Genomic DNA, 20,072 nt, shown 5'->3' with positions numbered 1-20,072 from the left:
AATCTAACCAGCTCCCCTTGACATTCAACGGCATTACCATCGCTGAATCCCCCATTATCAACATCCTAGGGGTTACCATTGATCAGAAACTGAACTGGAGTAGCGATATAAATACCGTGGCTACAAGAGCAGGTCAGAGGCTGGGAATCCTGTGGCGAGTAACTCAGCTCCTGACTCCCCAAAGCCTGTCCACCATCTGCAAGGCACAAATCAGGAGTGTGATGGAATACTCTCCACTTGCCTGGATGGGTGCAGCTCCAACAACACTCAAGAAGCTCGACACCATCCAGGACAAAGCAGCCCGCTTGATTGGCACCCCATCTACAAACATTCACTCCCTCCACCACCGACGCACAGTGGCAGCAGTGTGTACCATCTACAAGATGCACTGCAGCAATGCACCAAGGCTCCTTAGACAGCACCTTCCAAACCCACGACCTCTACCAACTAGAAGGACAAGGGCAGCAGATACATGGGAACACCACCACCTGCAAGTTCCCCTCCAAGTCACACACCATCCTGACTTGGAACTATATCACCGTTCCTTCACTGTCGCTGGGTCAAAATCCTGTAACTCCCTTCATAACAGCACTGTGGGTCTACCTACCCCACATGGACTACAGCGGTTCAAGAAGGCAGCTCACCACCACCTTCTCAAGGACAATTAGGGATGGATAATAAATGCTGGGCCTGGCCAGTGACGCCCACATCCTTCAGAATGAATTTTTTAAAAAGCCCCTACAACCCTCCCTATCTCTGTAACCTCCTCCAGCCCCTACAACCCTCCCTATCACTGTAACCTCCTCCAGCCCCTACAACCCTCCCTATCTCTGGAACCTCCTCCAGCCCCTACAACCCTCCCTATCTCTGGAACCTCCTCCAGCCCCTACAACCCTCCCTATCTCTGGAACCTCCTCCAGCCCCTACAACCCTCCCTATCTCTGGAACCTCCTCCAGTCCCCACAACCCTCCCTATCTCTGGAACCTCCTCCAGTTCCTACAACCCTCCCTATCTCTGTGACCTCCTCCAGCCCCTACAACCCTCCCTATCTCTGGAACCTCCTCCAGTCCCCACAACCCTCCCTATCTCTGGAACCTCCTCCAGTTCCTACAACCCTCCCTATCTCTGTGACCTCCTCCAGCCCCTACAACCCTCCCTATCTCTGTAACCTCCTCCAGCCCCAACAACCCTCCGAGATCTCTGCGCTCCTCCAATTCCAGCCTCTTGTCCATCCCCCGATTCCCATCGCTCCACCATTGGCGGCCGTGCCTTCAGCTGTCTGGGGCCCTAAGCTCTGGAATTCCCTCCCTAAACCTCTCCGCCTCTCTCTCTCCTCCTTTAAGACACTCCTTAAAACCGACCTCTTTGACCGAGATTTTAGTCGCCTGTCCCGAATATCTCCTTATGTGGCTCGGGGTCAAATTCTGTCTGAGTTACGCTCCTGGGAAGCACCTTGGGGATGTTTTACTGTTAAAGGCGCTAGATAAATGAAAGTTGTGATTGAGTATTTGATGGGGATAGTGTAGAGGGAGCTTTACTTTGTATCGAACTGTTTTTTTTGAGGGTGGCCTTTATTCCTCAGGCCCCCTTTATGTACATATTTACAGTTTTAAAATAACTTCATTAAAAACAGAAATAAACAAAAACTCAAATTAAAATGCCATTCTCGGCGTCGACAATGCACTCCAGTCCCTGCGGTGCCCACCGGTCGCGGAAGGCCTCAAGTGTACCGGCGGACACCGCATGCTCCTTTTCCAGGGACACCCGGGCGCGAACGTAACCGCGGAGGAGGGGCAGGCAATCGGGGAGGACGGACCCCCCGACGGCCCGCAACCTGGACCTGTGAATTGCCACCTTGGCCAGGCCCAGGAGCAGACCGACGAGGAGATCCTCCTCCCGGTCCAAGCCCCTCCGCACCGGGTGCCCAAAGATCAGGAGCGTGGGACTGAAGTGCAACCAGAATTTGAGGAGCAGCCCCTTCAGATACTCAAATAGGGGCTGCAACCTCGCACACTCCGTATAAATGTGGAACACGGACTCGTCCAGGCCGCAGAAAGTACAGGTGGCCTGGGAGTCCGTGAACCTACTTAAAAGTCTATTGCACGGGACTGCTCTGTGCAGCACCCTCCACCCCAGGTCCCCGATGTAAAGGGGGAAGACTCCCGCGTAGAGAGACCTCCATCGGGGTTTCCCCTCGCCGCCAGATGGCAACGCCGACCGCCAGGGCGTGTCCGGCCGGCTGACGAGGGCGAGGAAGTGGAGAGTGTGCAGGAGCAGTCCGTACAGGAAACCCCTCCGCACCGATTGGAATGGCACGGAGGGCATTTCCGAGAGGCGGCTCGGGTTGTGTGGGACCGGCTCCCGAGGAGGGTTTCAGGGCCTGGGTCCGATGAGCAGTTCCGGCTGAGCGGGGGTCAGCGCCCTGACTGGAGGCGACCATGTTCCAGACTCGGAAAAGATCCCGGTAAAAGACAGGCAACTCCCTCAGAGAGGCGCGGCTAACGTACTCCACCGGGAGCTGCGTGTCGTCTTGAAGGCAGTGATACTGGCGGAAAAAATACGTCGCCAGCGTACACCATCTGGTATCTCTGCAGGGTCCGAAGGCGGAGAGTCGCAGCCTGGGTGCGGACGCACACCAGCGACTGACCGCCCTCCTCAATCGGGAGACTCAGGACCGCGGCAGAGACCCAGTGTTTCCTCTTGCCCCAGAAGAAATTGACCAGTTTCTTCTGGATCTTGTTGGCAAATGCAGGGGGCGGGGCCAAAGTGACCAACCGGTACCACAGCATGGAGGCCACCAGTTGGTTTATGACCAACGCTCGGCCCCTGTAGGAAAGCACTCGGAGCAGTCCTGTCCAGCGCCCCAGCCGAGCAGTGACTTTCGCCTCCAACTCCTGCCAGTTTGCCGGCCAGGCTTCCTCAGCGGGGCTAAGATGGACTCCCAGATAGAGGAGGTGCGTGGTGCTCCACGCAAAAGGTGTCATCTCCGGCAGGGAGTCCACCTGCCACTGACCCACCAGGTACCTGTCCTGGGAGTGTTTGATGGGGACAGTGTAGAGGGAGCTTTACTCTGTATCTAACCCCCGTACTGTACCTGTCCTGGGAGTGTTTGATGGGGACAGTGTAGAGGGAGCTTTACTCTGTATCTAACCCCCGTACTGTACCTGTCCTGGGAGTGTTTGATGGGGACAGTGTAGAGGGAGCTTTACTCTGTATCTAACCCCCGTACTGTACCTGTCCTGGGAGTGTTTGATGGGGACAGTGTAGAGGGAGCTTTACTCTGTATCTAACCCCGTACTGTACCTGTCCTGGGAGTGTTTGATGGGGGACAGTGTAGAGGGAGCTTTACTCTGTATCTAACCCCCGTACTGTACCTGTCCTGGGAGTGTTTGATGGGGACAGTGTAGAGGGAGCTTTACTCTGTATCTAACCCCCGTACTGTACCTGTCCTGGGAGTGTTTGATGGGGGACAGTGTAGAGGGAGCTTTACTCTGTATCTAACTCATGCTGTAATTTAAGTGCGTTAACCTACACAATGTAACTGGCAGTGAGGAGATCTGCTAAAACAGACAGCAGGAAGGGCTGATTTGGGTGAGCTAGTTTTAGAAGTGTGATAATGTGTCATGAATGTGAGGGAAGTTTGGTTTGGACTTCCTTTATTTGCTGACTGGTTCTGTGTCACTGACTAACGCTGTGATTTGTCAGCTGTCACTTCTCCATTGTGACTAGTTTCTCAGGATCTACTACATCGGGAGGTCCAGTTCCAGATCTGAGCTGTTCTTTTCCAATCTTCATTTCAGGCTCGAACAGGCTCAAGGGCCAGTTGGCCGCGTCCTGCAACAGGTCACATCACGATTGGTCAAGTGGGTAAATTTGCTGGTCTTGTGGGTACTGAGCTTGTGGAAGGATGGGCTTCAATAGGAAAGTAGTGGAATGAATGGGAAGGGGTTTGATCCATTGGGATTGTGTACAGTGGGTGTGAAGGGGAAGGGGTTTGATCCATTGGGATTGTGTACAGTGGGATGGGGTTTGATCCATTGGGATTGTGTCCAGTGGGAGTGAAGGGGAAGGGGTTTGATCCATTGGGATTGTGTACAGTGGGAGTGAAGGGGAAGGGGTTTGATCCATTGGGATTGTGTACAGTGGGAGTGAATGGAAAGGGGTTTGATCCATTGGGATTGTGTACAGTGGGATGGGGTTTGATCCATTGGGATTGTGTCCAGTGGGAGTGAAGGGGAAGGGGTTTGATCCATTGGGATTGTGTACAGTGGGATGGGGTTTGATCCATTGGGATTGTGTACAGTGGGAGTGAATGGGAAGGGGTTTGATCCATTGGGATTGTGTACAGTGGGAGTGAATGGGAAGGGGTTTGATCCATTGGGATTGTGTACAGTGGGAGTGAATGGAAAGGGGTTTGATCCATTGGGATTGTGTACAGTGGGATGGGGTTTGATCCATTGGGATTGTGTCCAGTGGGAGTGAAGGGGAAGGGGTTTGATCCATTGGGATTGTGTACAGTGGGAGTGAAGGGGAAGGGGTTTGATCCATTGGGATTGTGTACAGTGGGAGTGAAGGGGAAGGGGTTTGATCCATTGGGATTGTGTACAGTGGGATGGGGTTTGATCCATTGGGATTGTGTACAGTGGGAGTGAATGGGAAGGGGTTTGATCCATTGGGATTGTGTACAGTGGGAGTGAATGGGAAGGGGTTTGATCCATTGGGATTGTGTACAGTGGGAGTGAATGGGAAGGGGTTTGATCCATTGGGATTGTGTACAGTGGGAGTGAAGGGGAAGGGGTTTGATCCATTGGGATTGTGTACAGTGGGTGTGAAGGGGAAGGGGTTTGATCCATTGGGATTGTGTCCAGTGGGAGTGAAGGGGAAGGGGTTTGATCCATTGGGATTGTGTCCAGTGGGAGTGAAGGGGAAGGGGTTTGATCCATTGGGATTGTGTCCAGTGGGATGGGGTTTGATCCATTGGGATTGTGTCCAGTGGGAGTGAAGGGGAAGGGGTTTGATCCATTGGGATTGTGTCCAGTGGGATGGGGTTTGATCCATTGGGATTGTGTACGGTGGGAGTGAATGGGAAGGGGTTTGATCCATTGGGATTGTGGACAGTGGGAGTGAAGGGGAAGGGGTTTGGGTCCATTGGGATTGTGTACGGTGGGAGTGAATGGGAAGGGGTTTGATCCATTGGGATTGTGTACGGTGGGAGTGAAGGGGAAGGGGTTTGATCCATTGGGATTGTGTACGGTGGGAGTGAATGGGAAGGGGTTTGGTTCCATTGGGATTGTGTACAGTGGGAGTGAATGGAAAGGGGTTTGATCCATTGGGATTGTGTACAGTGGGAGTGAATGGAAAGGGGTTTGATCCATTGGGATTGTGTACAGTGGGAGTGAATGGGAAGGGGTTTGGTTCCATTGGGATTGTGTACGGTGGGAGTGAATGGGAAGGGGTTTGATCCATTGGGATTGTGTACAGTGGGAGTGAATGGGAAGGGGTTTGATCCATTGGGATTGTGTACAGTGGGAGTGAATGGGAAGGGGTTTGGTTCCATTGGGATTGTGTACGGTGGGAGTGAAGTGGAAGGGGTTTGATCCATTGGGATTGTGTACAGTGGGAGTGAATGGGAAGGGGTTTGATCCATTGGGATTGTGTACAGTGGGAGTGAATGGGAAGGGGTTTGGTTCCATTGGGATTGTGTACGGTGGGAGTGAAGTGGAAGGGGTTTGATCCATTGGGATTGTGTACGGTGGGAGTGAATGGGAAGGGGTTTGATCCATTGGGATTGTGTACAGTGGGAGTGAATGGGAAGGGGTTTGATCCATTGGGATTGTGTACGGTGGGAGTGAATGGGAAGGGGTTGGATCCATTGGGATTGTGTACAGTGGGAGTGAATGGGAAGGGGTTTGATCCATTGGGATTGTGTACGGTGGGAGTGAATGGGAAGGGGTTGGATCCATTGGGATTGTGTACAGTGGGAGTGAATGGGAAGGGGTTTGATCCATTGGGATTGTGTACGGTGGGAGTGAATGGGAAGGGGTTTGATCCATTGGGATTGTGTACAGTGGGAGTGAATGGGAAGGGGTTTGATCCATTGGGATTGTGTACAGTGGGAGTGAAGGGGAAGGGGTTTGATCCATTGGGATTGTGTACAGTGGGAGTGAAGGGGAAGGGGTTTGATCCATTGGGATTGTGTACAGTGGGAGTGAATGGGAAGGGGTTTGATCCATTGGGATTGTGTACAGTGGGAGTGAAGGGGAAGGGGTTTGATCCATTGGGATTGTGTCCAGTGGGAGTGAAGGGGAAGGGGTTTGATCCATTGGGATTGTGTCCAGTGGGATGGGGTTTGATCCATTGGGATTGTGTCCAGTGGGAGTGAATGGGAAGGGGTTTGATCCATTGGGATTGTGTACAGTGGGAGTGAAGGGGAAGGGGTTTGATCCATTGGGATTGTGTACAGTGGGAGTGAAGGGGAAGGGGTTTGATCCATTGGGATTGTGTACAGTGGGAGTGAAGGGGAAGGGGTTTGATCCATTGGGATTGTGTACAGTGGGAGTGAAGGGGAAGGGGTTTGATCCATTGGGATTGTGTACGGTGGGAGTGAAGGGGAAGGGGTTTGATCCATTGGGATTGTGTACAGTGGGAGTGAAGGGGAAGGGGTTTGATCCATTGGGATTGTGTACAGTGGGAGTGAATGGGAAGGGGTTTGATCCATTGGGATTGTGTACAGTGGGAGTGATGGGGAAGGGGTTTGATCCATTGGGATTGTGTACAGTGGGATGGGGTTTGATCCATTGGGATTGTGTACGGTGGGAGTGAATGGGAAGGGGTTTGATCCATTGGGATTGTGTACAGTGGGAGTGAAGGGGAAGGGGTTTGATCCATTGGGATTGTGTACAGTGGGAGTGAATGGGAAGGGGTTTGTGTCCATTAGGATTGTGTACAGTGGGAGTGAAGGGGAAGGGGTTTGATCCATTGGGATTGTGTCCAGTGGGAGTGAAGGGGAAGGGGTTTGATCCATTGGGATTGTGTACAGTGGGAGTGAATGGAAAGAGGTTTGATCCATTGGGATTGTGTACAGTGGGAGTGAATGGGAAGGGGTTTGATCCATTGGGATTGTGTACAGTGGGAGTGAAGGGGAAGGGCTTTGATCCATTGGGATTGTGTATAGTGGGAGTGAATGGGAAGGGGTTTGATCCATTGGGTTTGTGTACAGTGGGAGTGATGGGGAAGGGGTTTGATCCATTGGGATTGTGTACAGTGGGAGTGAAGGGGAAGGGGTTTGATCCATTGGGATTGTGTACAGTGGGATGGGGTTTGATCCATTGGGACTGTGTACAGTGGGAGTGAAGGGGAAGGGGTTTGATCCATTGGGATTGTGTACAGTGGGAATGAAGGGGAAGGGGTTTGATCCATTGGGATTGTGTACAGTGGGAGTGATGGGGAAGGGGTTTGATCCATTGGGATTGTGTACAGTGGGAATGAAGGGGAAGGGGTTTGATCCATTGGGATTGTGTACAGTGGGAATGAAGGGGAAGGGGTTTGATCCATTGGGATTGTGTACAGTGGGAGTGATGGGGAAGGGGTTTGATCCATTGGGATTGTGTACAGTGGGAGTGATGGGGAAGGGGTTTGATCCATTGGGATTGTGTACAGTGGGAGTGATGGGGAAGGGGTTTGATCCATTGGGATTGTGTACAGTGGGAGTGAATGGGAAGGGGTTTGATCCATTGGGATTGTGTACAGTGGGAGTGAATGGGAAGGGGTTTGATCCATTGGGATTGTGTACAGTGGGAGTGATGGGGAAGGGGTTTGATCCATTGGGATTGTGTACGGTGGGATGGGGTGTAATTCTGACATACCATGTTTTTTGTGGTAGGATGCAGGTAGACCGTGTGTATGATGCCCCTGAGACATCCTCTGTTCGACAGCCCACACACAAGTCATCCCTGACCAAGGTCAGTGTGTTGGATCGCCTCATTTTCACCCACTCTGTTTGGCTCCAGCTCAGTATGAACTCAGCAACATCTCTTCACATCCTGCAACGGGAGAACCCGGGGGTAAGTGTCCTGACTCCCCCATTCTGTCTCACTCCTACCCCTGGACTCGGTCCCCTGTGGAGAGCACCTGTTCTAGCCTGGGTTAGGGGGGGAGGGGTTGTAGCATTTCACAGGTTCCACACAGTGACCCCCAGTAACTCTCAGCAAACCATGGACCGCTTCGACTATCCGACTGCGTGGGCCATCACAGCCCAGTCCCATCCTCCCCTCTACCCGGTCCTGCGTTGGTTTGCAGCATGTGGCAGTGCTCACTGGAACCAGTGGCACTGAGGCTAACTGCAACCCTGGCTGAGGGCAGCTGATTCTGCACAAGGCGAGGATGGAGCCTGGGATCTTGCTGTTCCATGGAAACCAGTTACTCTCGACCTTTACTGACCAGAGCTGAAAGGAAGCTCATTTCTGAAAAGAGATATTGTTATAGAGACTGAAAACACTTGTGCGATTAGCAGGCGGGCCCCTTTCTGGGATTTATAATCAACAAAAGCTTTTTAATTGAAAAAGTTGCTTGAAAAGCAATTTTAAAAGCACTCTTTCAAACCATTGTCAGTTTGGGAACAACACTGGAACCAGTGGACAGCACTGACACCTGGTGGACAGTCTTTGTGTTGCAGCTCAATCTTTTCCCCCGTTTCTCAGTCCTTTTTTTTTAACCAGACAGAGACTTTCCTCCTCGGGGCATCCTAAAGCTTTATGTGACTCTGATGGAGCGGCAGGTTCCTGATAGTTCTAACCCTCAGTTCTGGGATCATCCTTGTAAATCTTTTTTGCGCTTTCTCCAGTGCCTTGACATTCTTTCTGATATGGAGACTATCAGAATGCACACGCTGGAGATCCTTAGAAAAGAGAAGGCTGAGGGGGGTGACCTGATCGAGGGCTTTAAAATGATGAAGGGGGTTCGATAGGGTTGACGTAGAGAAGATGTTTCCACTTGTGAGGGAGACCAGAACTAGGGGAACATCAATATAAAACAGTCAGTAATAAATCCAACAGGACCGGAACTTTGCACAGTAACTGCAAGTGTGGGATATGGAGACGGGAACTGTGCACAGTAACTGCAAGTGTGGGATAAGGAGATTGGAACTTTGCACAGTAACTGCAAGTGTGGGTTATGGAGACGGGAGCTGTGCACAGTAACTGCAAGTGTGGGATATGGAGACGGGAACTGTGCACAGTAACTGCAAGTGTGGGATATGGAGACGGGAACTGTGCACAGTAACTGCAAGTGCGGGATATGGAGACGGGAACTGTGCACAGTAACTGCAAGTGTGGGATAAGGAGATTGGAACTTTGCACAGTAACTGCAAGTGTGGGTTATGGAGACGGGAGCTGTGCACAGTAACTGCAAGTGTGGGATATGGAGACGGGAACTGTGCACAGTAACTGCAAGTGTGGGATATGGAGACGGGAACTGTGCACAGTAACTGCAAGTGTGGGATATGGAGACGGGAACTGTGCACAGTAACTGCAAGTGCGGGATATGGAGACGGGAACTGTGCACAGTAACTGCAAGTGTGGGATAAGGAGATTGGAACTTTGCACAGTAACTGCAAGTGTGGGTTATGGAGACGGGAGCTGTGCACAGTAACTGCAAGTGTGGGATATGGAGACTGGAATTGTGCACAGTAACTGAAAGTGTGGGATATGGAGACGGGAACTGTGCACAGTAACTGCAAGTGCGGGATATGGAGACGGGAATTGTGCACAGTAACTGCAAGTGTGGGATATTGTGATTGGAACTGTGCTCAGTAACTGCAAGTGCGGGATATGGAGACGGGAATTGTGCACAGTAACTGCAAGTGTGGGATATTGAGATTGGAACTGTGCACAGTAACTGCAAGTGCTGTGTAACCAAGGTTTTATGCAGGTTTAACATTACCTTTCTGCTTTTCAGTTCTATCCCTGTGGAAATGAACACCGTGTTCAGTTTGTCTTTTTTGATGTCCTTATTAACCTGTATTTCTCGTGATCTGTTACCCCCCACCCCACCCCCACCACACAGAGAGTCTGCCGCTACTCGACAAGAGTTAGACTTCCTGAAATAATGATGTTCCCTGTGGGCCATGTGTGGGATATATTTTCCCACCTGATTTGGTGTGTTTATTTTCTGAAAGAGACATTCCATCTTTTGGGAATTCCGTGTGTCCCGATCTTTTAAAATCCAGCATCCTTCTCCCCCCATGACAGATCTTTCTGGTTCGGAAGTCGGGAACATCCCAGAAGAAGGTGCTGTCAGTCAGACTGTCTGATGATCGTGACCCTTCCTTTGTGCAGGATTTCACCATCCATGAGGACTGCAGCAACACCAGTAAGTGTGATCAGCCCGCGTGCTATTCCGGAAGGTTCCGCTCAGTGCTCCCCCGGGCCTTGTGCTGTTACATTGCCCGGCACTTGGCACTGGGCACTGGCAGCGTGGGTATGTTTTATCGGGGCGGCCGGGAGCCAGACACCCGCCAGCCCGATGTGTGACGCCCTCCGCGGTGGAACAGTCCATCACCGTTCACTGTCTGGGATCACATGCCGGGGGTGGGGGAGTGTTGGGGGGAGGTAGTCGGGTTTGATGGGACCTGCGTGCACTGAAAATTCTTCCCCTCCTCCTCTTGCAGCTTTCTCTCTGGAAGGTTCCGCAGTGACGTTCAGCGACCTCTTCCACCTCATCTCCTTCTACTGTGTCACACGGTGAGTAGCTCTGCTGGGCTGGACACTGCTGTAGGGAGACCCTCGACCCTCCACTCAACCCTCTACCCCTCCCTCTCCCCTCTTGTGCAGCACTGTCGGAGGGTCAGTACTGAGGGAGTGCCGCACTGTCGGAGGGTCAGTACTGAGGGAGTGCCGCACTGTCGGAGGGTCAGTACTGAGGGAGTGCCGCACTGTCGGAGGGTCAGTACTGAGGGAGTGCCGCACTGTCGGAGGGTCAGTACTGAGGGAGTGCCGCACTGTCGGAGGGTCAGTACTGAGGGAGTGCCGCACTGTCGGAGGGTCAGTACTGAGGGAGTGCCGCACTGTCGGAGGGTCAGTACTGAGGGAGTGCCGCACTGTCGGAGGGTCAGTACTGAGGGAGTGCCGCACTGTCGGAGGGTCAGTACTGAGGGAGTGCCGCACTGTCGGAGGGTCAGTACTGAGGGAGTGCCGCACTGTCGGAGGGTCAGTACTGAGGGAGTGCCGCACTGTCGGGAGGTCAGTACTGAGGGAGTGCCGCACTGTCGGAGGGTCAGTACTGAGGGAGTGCCGCACTGTCGGAGGGTCAGTACTGAGGGAGTGCCGCACTGTCGGAGGGTCAGTACTGAGGGAGAGCCGCACTGTCGGAGGGTCAGTACTGAGGGAGCGCCGCACTGTCGGAGGGTCAGTACTGAGGGAGCGCCGCACTGTCGGAGGGTCAGTACTGAGGGAGCGCAGCACTGTCGGAGGGTCAGTACTGGGGGAGTGCCGCACTGTCGGAGGGTCAGTACTGAGGGAGTGTTGCACTGTCGGAGGTGCCGTCTTTCAGATGAGACATTAAACCGAGGCCCCGTCTGCCCTCTCGGGTGGGTGTAAAAGATCCCACGGCCACTATTGGAAGAAGAGCAGGGGAGTTCTCCCCGGTGTCCTGGGGACAATATTTATCCCTCAACCAACATCACTAAAAACAGATGATCTGGGTCATTATCACATTGCTGTTTGTGGGATCTTGCTGTGCGTAAATTGGCTGCTGCGTTTCCTGCATTACAACAGTGACCGGACTTCACTTGGCTGTACAGATGGTGGAAGGTGCTGTCGAAATGCATCTTATTGTTTTAAATCTGTGTGGCTCTCGGTGTGAGACTGACCTGTTTTTCTCTTTATTAAAGGGATATTTTGCCGTTCATTTTAAAACTCCCACTGGCGATTGCAACAGCTCGGTCTCACAAAAAGCTAAAGACCATCTCACACCTGGGGATTGGTGAGTACCTCAACACTCTTGTCAAATAGTGGTTGCCATCGTTGTCCCGGACGACCCAGGGCCTCCTGGCTGGGCCTGGGGCCTCTGGGACTGATCTGGGGCCTCCTGGCTGGGCCTGGGGCCATGGGACTGATCTGGGGCCTGTAATAGTGGGCCTGGAGCCTCCTGGACAGGCCCGGGGCCTCCTGGCTGGGCCTGGGGCCGCTGGGACTGATCTGGGGCCTCCTGGCTGGGCCTGGGGCCATGGGACTGATCTGGGGCCTGTAATAGTGGGCCTGGAGCCTCCTGGACAGGCCCGGGGCCTCCTGGCTGGGCCTGGGGCCGCTGGGACTGATCTGGGGCCTCCTGGCTGGGCTTGGGGTCTCCGGGACTGATCTGGGGCCTCCTGGCTGGGCCTGGGGCCATGGGACTGATCTGGAGCCTGTATAATGGGCCTGGAGCCTCCTGGACAGGCCTGGGGCCTCCTGGCTGGGCCTGGGGCCTCTGGGACTGATCTGGGGCCTGTATAGTGGGCCTGGGGCCTCCTGGCTAGGCCTGGGGCTCCTCATATGGGCCCAGGGCCTGAATGTGACCCCAGATAGAAGACAGGAACCTCTGGGTGACGTGGGCACTGAGGCCAGTTGGGCTTCACTCCACCCCTTCCTAAATCAGCACTAGGCCGCGAATGGAGCCTGGGCCTTTCTTGCTCAGTGTGTTGGGTGGGTGAATGGCGTGTGGGGGGAGGTGGTGGTAGATCCATCGCCACGAGGCCATGCCTGACTAACTCACTTGACGTTTCTCTCCTCTAGAGTTCTGGAGCTCGGCCCTCAACGTCCGGGAGCCACCGGAGGAAGGCGGGAGCGAGTCGCCCCAGGAGCAGGGCCCCCCGGGGAAATCGGAGCCGGAAGTCCAGGTGGAGACGTTACGAAGCCCCCTGAGGACTCGGCCTCCCGGGGAAGTGGGCCAGTCCAGCGGGAATGGGGCCCTGAGCTTTGTCAATCCCCTCTTCGCCCTGGACGAGACGGACAAGAGCAAGCGGACGCAGTTCAAACGCAGCTTTAAGGTCCGCGTCTCCACCGAGACTTCCAGCCCCCTCTCACCGCCCACCGAGCCCCCTCCTCCTGTCCCCTGTGAGCAGGGGGGCTCCCAGGAGCTGCTGCCTCGTCAGTCCTGGCCGTTCAGAGTCCCCTCCTCAGACGACGACGCGTCCTACAAGCAGCCCAAGGCGCCCCTCGCTCCTCCCCGCCTGAAGAAGCAGCTGATGGAGGCCCGGACCGCCAGGCTGACGCTGGACGTCCCCCTCTCCCCTCCGGCCGAGGAGAAGTACCGAGTTCCCACCCCGGTCAGCCTCCAGCCCTCCCCCGACCCCGCTGACCCTCCCAAGCCACCGTTGACCTCGCCCTCGGACATTGACGCTGAGCAGCGACTGAGCGACGCCAGCTGTTTGAGCGTCCCGGAGGTGGACGGCCTGGGCCTGGGCCTGCTTTACGGGAGCCCCCCGCCTCCCATCAGCGAGGTGGACACTCAGTCCCTCAGCAGCGAGGGGGAGGAGGGGGAGGAGGGGCCGGCTGAAGTCGACGACCCCCGACCTCCGCCCCCCAGGTCACGCAGCGTGCGGTGGATGGTGTGTGCTCCCTTCTGGAAGATGAACGAGGTGTTCAGCTCCTTCAGCAGCCCCGAGAAGAAGCTCATCCGAGTGATCGAGGACCGTTCCCGTGACCGGCACACCTACCTTGGTGGCTTGGTGCAGGAGTTCCTGAGCGCCCTGCGAGAGGGCAAGGGTTACCACACCTCCGGCTCCGAGTTCCTTCAGCCCATCCGACAGTTCATGACCCACATGAAAATGTTTCTGATCCACAGCTCCGAGCTGGAATCCACAGTCGACATCTTCATCGAGGAAGAGGAGAAAGGTGAGAGAGAGCAGACGGTTCTCCCGTCCTCCAACAATTCGTGTCTCCACTGATTAATTACAGCTCAGAAACGGGCCCTTCAGCCCCTCTAACCTAGCCCCCCCCCCCCCCTCCCGGAGAGAGGATGGTAGCCCATTGGCGTGACAACTCTCCCCAGCCATTGAATGTCCTGCCACAGCCCAGGTCCACTCTCCCCTCCCCAACGGGGACTCCGTTCGAACTGATGTGCCCGTGTTCTCTCGTTGCCCGCCGTCTTTCACCTTGCTGACCCCTCCTCCTTGCTCCCCCCCCACCCCCTACAGATCACCTCCTGGAAATGGCTATGCACAAGAGCGTGCTGAAGCCTCTGAGACGGACCATCGAGGCCAGCCTGCGGGAGTTCCGCCTGCTCGACGGCTCTCTGCAACAAATCAGGGACAACATTCAGCTGCTCCGACAGGCGGGCCCTCAGAGCCTGGGGGTACGGGTCAGTGTCCCAGACATCGGAGCCCTGGAGAAGATTAAGCAGAGGTTTACACTGATGCAGAAGACGTACTCTCCAATCAAGAAAGTCAACTTTCTCCTGCAAGCTTGTAAACTCATCTACGAGAGGATGAAAGGAGCTCAAGGTACTGACCGTCCTGTCTGTGAGTTACCGAGGCAACAGGTATCCCATCAAACACTCCCAGGACAGGTACAGCACGGGGGTTAGATACAGAGTAAAGCTCCCTCTACACTGTCCCCATCAAACACTCCCAGGACAGGTACAGTACGGGGGTTAGATACAGAGTAAAGCTCCCTCTACACTGTCCCCATCAAACACTCCCAGGACAGGTACAGTACGGGGGTTCGATACAGAGTAAAGCTCCCTCTACACTGTCCCCATCAAATACTCCCAGGACAGGTACAGTACGGGGGTTAGATACAGAGTAAAGCTCCCTCTACACTGTCCCCATCAAACACTCCCAGGACAGGTACAGTACGGGGGTTCGATACAGAGTAAAGCTCCCTCTACACTGTCCCCATCAAACACTCCCAGGACAGGTACAGTACGGAGGTTAGATACAGAGTAAAGCTCACTCTACACTGTCCCCCATCAAACACTCCCAGGACAGGTACAGTACGGAGGTTAGATACAGAGTAAAGCTCACTCTACACTGTCCCCCATCAAACACTCCCAGGACAGGTACAGTACGGAGGTTAGATACAGAGTAAAGCTCACTCTACACTGTCCTCATCAAACACTCCCAGGACAGGTACAGTACGGAGGTTAGATACAGAGAAAAAAAAAGAAAAAAAAAAAAAAAAACGGGGGTTAGATACAGAGTAAAGCTCACTCTACACTGTCCCCATCAAACACTCCCAGGACAGGTACAGTACGGGGGTTAGATACAGAGTAAAGCTCCCTCTGCACTGTCCCCCATCAAACACTCCCAGGACAGGTACAGTACGGGGGTTAGATACAGAGTAAAGCCCCCTCTACACTGTCCCCATCAAACACTCCCAGGACAGGTACAGCACAGGGGTTAGATACAGAGTAAAGTTCCCTCTACACTGTCCCCATCAAACACTCCCAGGACAGGTACAGTACGGGGGTTAGATACAGAGTAAAGCTCCCTCTGCACTGTCCCCCATCAAACACTCCCAGGACAGGTACAGTACGGGGGTTAGATACAGAGTAAAGCCCCCTCTACACTGTCCTCATCAAACACTCCCAGGACAGGTACAGTACGGGGTTAGATACAGAGTAAAGCTCCCTCTACACTGTCCACATCAAACACTCCCAGGACAGGTACAGCACGGGGGTTAGATACAGAGTAAAGTTCCCTCTACACTGTCCCCATCAAACACTCCCCAGGACAGGTACAGTACGGGGGTTAGATACAGAGTAAAGCTCCCTCGACACTGTCCCCATCAAACACTCCCCAGGACAGGTACAGTACGGGGGTTAGATACAGAGTAAAGCTCCCTCTACACTGTCCCCATCAAACACTCCGCTTCTACCTATCCCTGGAGAGGGTCAGTGCCCCTTCAGGGCTGGATGTAGGGAACGGCTGAAGCTGTTCACTGCTCTATCACTCGGATCCGCTGTCTGGGTTACTGCCCTCTCTGCGATGGCCCCTGAGCCCCCTGCGTTGACAGGGGGAGAGCGGTGGGGACTATGTTGAGTGCCTGTCAATGGTTGGTTAGTGACAGGGCATTATGGTGTTGCTTTCACTGTGTCCTAGGAGAACCGCACGGTGCCGATGAGTTCCTGCCGACTATGACGTACATTATCGCTGAGTGTGATCTGCCTGAGCTGAGCCTGGAGGTGGAGTATATGATGGAATTGCTGGACCAGTCCGAGCTGATGGGAGAAGGTAAGGGGCGGTTTCCCCCTGGGTGGACCTTGCACTGTGTGCTAACAACCCCTCTGAGCGTTTTGCCAGCCACAGATCTGAAGGGCTGCGGAGCCGAGGTGGATTGGGGATCGGCTGATGGGCAGCACAGGCTGGAAGGGGCTGAGTGACCTCTTGCAGTTCCTCTCTGTTTGTACCTGGAGTGAGGTGGGGTGGGGGGGGGGGGGGGAGAAGATCTCACCCCCCCCCCCCCCTCCTCACACTCTCTGTTCAGCAAATAAACGTACTAACTTCAGAAGTAACTTAATTGGCTGTGGATGCTTTGGGACATCCAGAGGCGCTATATAAATGCAGTCCTTTCTCACTAATAAATCCAATGGGGAATTCAGGAGAAACTCCTTTCCCCAGAGAGTGGGGAGAATGTGGAACTCACTATCACAGGGAGTGCTGGAGGTGAATAGTATCGATATATTTAAGGGGGAAGCTGGATAAACACATGAGGGAGAAAGGAATAGAAGGATATGGTGATAGGGTGAGATGGAGAGGGGGTGGGAGGAGGCTCGTGTGGAGCAGAAACACCAGCAGATGGGCCGAATGGCCTGTTCCTGTGCTGTACTCAATTTGCCTCAGCATAATGGAGTTTATAGGATCACAGGAACAGGAGGAGGCCCATTCGGCCCATCGTGTCTGTGCTGGCTCTTTGAAAGATCTCTCCAATCAGTCCCACTCCACCCCTGCTCTTTCCCCCACAGCTCTGTAAATTTCTCCTTTTCAACTATTTATCCAATTCCCTTTTGAAAGTTACTATTGAATCTGCTTCCACCGCCCTTTCAGGCAGCGCGTTCCAGATCACAACAACTCACTGTGTAAAAAAAATTCTCCTCATCTCCCCCTCTGGTTCTTTCCCCAATTCTCTTCAATCTGTGTCTCTCTGGTTACCGACACTCCTGCCACCGGAAACAGTTTCTCCTTATTTACTCCATCAAAACCCTTCCTGATTTTGAACGTCTCGATTAAATCTCTCCCTTAACCTTCTCTGCTCTAAGGAGAACAATCCCAGCTTCTCCCAGTCTCTCCACATTAATGAAGTCCCTCATCCCTGGGACCATTCCAGTAAATCTCCTCCGCACCCTCTCCAAGGCCTTGACATTCTTCTGAAAGTGCGGGCCCGGAATTGGACACAATTCTCCAGCTGGGGGAGAACCCAGTGATTTATAAAAGTTTAACATAACTTCCTTCTTTTTGTACTCTGTCCCTGTTTATAAAGGTTATTTACTCTGATCAAGGCCTCAATGTGACTATAATCTAATCCAATATGTCTCTTGTACCCTGCAGGTGGGTATTACCTCACCACACTCTATGCCAGCTTGTTCGAACTCCAGAATTACCACATGGATCAGCTTGTGTTGGGAATCAGCAACGAGATCAGGAACTCACTGAAGCAGTGGCACAAAAGACGGAGGACCTACGAGCCAGTGCCTTCAGTCAATGACTTCCAGGTCAGTGTCAAGAGCAATCCCGCCATGTGATCACTCTTCCCCGATGGGTACTGAACCTCCCCCCCCCCCACCCCGTGCGATCACTGAACGCCCCCCGCACAGGCCGAGCAGGAAAGTCAATCTCTGCCCGGGGGGCATGAAGGTGGTGGTGAGCTGCCTTCTTGAACCGCTGCAATCCATGTGGGGTAGGTACACCCACAGTGCTGTTAGGAAGGCAGTTCCGGGTTTGTAACTCAGGAACAGTGATATAGTTCCAAGTCAGGATGGTGTGTAACTTGGAGGGGAACTTGCAGGCGGTGATGTTCCCATGTATCTGCTGACCTTGTCCTAGTTGGTAGAGGTCGCGGGTTTGGAAGGTGCTGTCGAAGGAGCCTTGGTGAGTTTCTGCAGTGCATCTTGTAGATGGTGAAAGACCTTGTCTAAATACGGATTCTCTTCCTCTCTCCTTGTCTCCTTCTGCTGTTTTCTCAGAACTTTCTCCGCGTGGCCTATCAAGACCCCTGCAATGGCTGCACCGCCAAGACACTGGTGGTGAGACCAGCCGAGACGACGGAGGACTTGTGCCGGATTTGCGCCGAGAAGTTCAAGGTTCAGGAGCCCGGCAGGCACGGCCTGTATCTCGTGGTGGACGACAGCTGGCGGCTGCTGCCCCGGGACTCCCACCCCCAGCAGATCAAGGCCGGGCTGCAAGGCCAGGACGAAACGGGTTACTACCACTTTGTCTACAAACCCGTCGAGCAGCAGGTGGCCCCCAGGGGCAACCGCAAGCTGCTCCGAGACAACGCGATAGACCTAGGGGGAGGCCTCGTGCCGTAGGGGCTGGGTCGGGCCTGAGGGAAGGGGGTCCCGAAGGACAGCGAGGCCTACTGGCTGCCATGGCAACGGCCACTTTCGCCCCTCGGGGCCCAGCAAGGCCTGTGAAGCTTTTGCACTTATGATTTGAGCGTTGCTATCTCCGATGAACGCAGTACAGGCCAGGGGAAAGCTTGGCCCAGACGAGCCTGACGTGGGTCAGGAAAGGCCCAGCATTGGCTCACGGCCTGTGTCGAGGGAACTGATGCCACCCTGGATAATAGGTTGGGGATTATTACAGGAGGAAGCTAGATGGTCGCAGGAGGGAGTAAGGAATGCAAGGATATTCTGTGAGGGGCTGTTTCATAGAGTCATACAGCATAGAAACAGGCCCTTCGGCCCACCGCGTCCATGCTGACCATAATGCCTGCATTTCCATTGTGAATTCTATGTCCTGAGCCCCACACACACACAGCAGGAAAGGCTGGTGCTCCACCTCGGCCTGTACTGACTTCACTTACCCCTGTTGGGGTTTCAGTTAGTCTCTGTGCGTGGGTCAGGAGAGGAGGGAAAATCAGCCACTGCCCCCTCCCTATCTCCCTCACCTCATTCATCCACCCTATCCCTCACTCCCCCCACCTACTGTCCCTCTCCCCACATGCCTCAATCCCTCTCCCCACCTTCCTCACCTCACTCATCCAACATATCCCAAGCCCCAAACTTCTCCCCCTCTCCCCCACTCCTCCCACCCTCTCCCCCACTCCTCCCACCCTCTCCCCCACTCCTCCCACCCTCTCCCCCACTCCTCTCCCCCACTCCTCCCACCCTCTCCCCCACTCCTCCCACCCTCTCCCTATCACCAGACTGCCCTAACAGACTCTTGACCCCATTTCAGTTTGAAAGTCCAATCCTGGGAACAGAATCGGATCCAGTTATTCCTGTTGTTCCTGTTATATGAGTAACTGTGCCCCATCCTTTGCTATTCCTCCGCCCCTCCCCCACTAGTCCTCACTTCCAATATCGTACTAGTGGATCTGGGATCTTGACAATGTACCTGAGCGAATGTTAGGCTGTTAATTAATTTTTGGATTCCATTTTTAATTGTATAACAGATGTTTCTCTGGATATTGTAATCAATTTGATTTTCAATTCAGAATGTGTTTCATTTTGAATCTATCAGTGTATGTGTTATATATCTGTGTTATAGAGAGGGGGGCTGTGACCCTGTTTAAACTGTGTGATGTACAAAAAGATTTATTATTAATATAACATGAGCTGGTCTCATCTAATCTCCCGCCTGTTTCAGACTCGTTCATACTTTTATTTAAACAAGATTTATATACATATCCCACCCAGTCTAATCCCACTCTCCCCCCTCACTCCCCACACCCTTTAATATCCCACCCAGTCTAATCTCACTCTCCCCCCTCACCCCCCACACCCTTTAATATCCCACCCAGTCTAATCCCACTCTCCCCCCTCACTCCCCACACCCTTTAATATCCCACCCAGTCTAATCCCACTCTCCCCCTCACTCCCCACACCCTTTAATATCCCACCCAGTCTAATCCCACTCTCCCCCTCACTGCCCACA

General features: G+C 53.7%; 1 protein-coding gene across 3 annotated transcripts in view; it reads left to right on the top strand.

Annotated features, from left to right (window-relative positions):
* LOC137356037 (ras and Rab interactor 2-like) overlaps window positions 1-19,718 on the top strand; it is a 48,723-nt gene extending 29,005 nt beyond the window's left edge. Inside the window, exons 2-11 of one of the 3 annotated variants that reach the window (XM_068021767.1) lie at window positions 3,802-3,864; window positions 7,884-7,962; window positions 10,249-10,369; window positions 10,668-10,740; window positions 11,889-11,980; window positions 12,769-13,869; window positions 14,172-14,477; window positions 16,077-16,208; window positions 17,523-17,686; window positions 18,158-19,718. In XM_068021767.1, the coding sequence (XP_067877868.1) occupies window positions 7,885-7,962; window positions 10,249-10,369; window positions 10,668-10,740; window positions 11,889-11,980; window positions 12,769-13,869; window positions 14,172-14,477; window positions 16,077-16,208; window positions 17,523-17,686; window positions 18,158-18,502 (2,412 nt within the window). In that variant the 5' untranslated portion in view covers window positions 3,802-3,864; window position 7,884 and the 3' untranslated portion in view covers window positions 18,503-19,718. Of the gene's footprint in view, window positions 1-3,795; window positions 3,865-7,883; window positions 8,065-10,248; window positions 10,370-10,667; window positions 10,741-11,888; window positions 11,981-12,768; window positions 13,870-14,171; window positions 14,478-16,076; window positions 16,209-17,522; window positions 17,687-18,157 lie in introns of those variants that run through there. The other 2 variants (XM_068021765.1, XM_068021766.1) reach the window with 2 other exon arrangements.
* The last annotated feature ends 354 nt before the right edge of the window (window positions 19,719-20,072 follow it).

This window comes from Heterodontus francisci, chromosome 44 (genome assembly GCF_036365525.1).
Source record: "Heterodontus francisci isolate sHetFra1 chromosome 44, sHetFra1.hap1, whole genome shotgun sequence".
Lineage (NCBI taxonomy): Eukaryota > Metazoa > Chordata > Chondrichthyes > Heterodontiformes > Heterodontidae > Heterodontus > Heterodontus francisci.
Note: the sequence above shows the minus strand (reverse complement) of the source record. Positions and strands in the feature narration are given on the sequence as shown.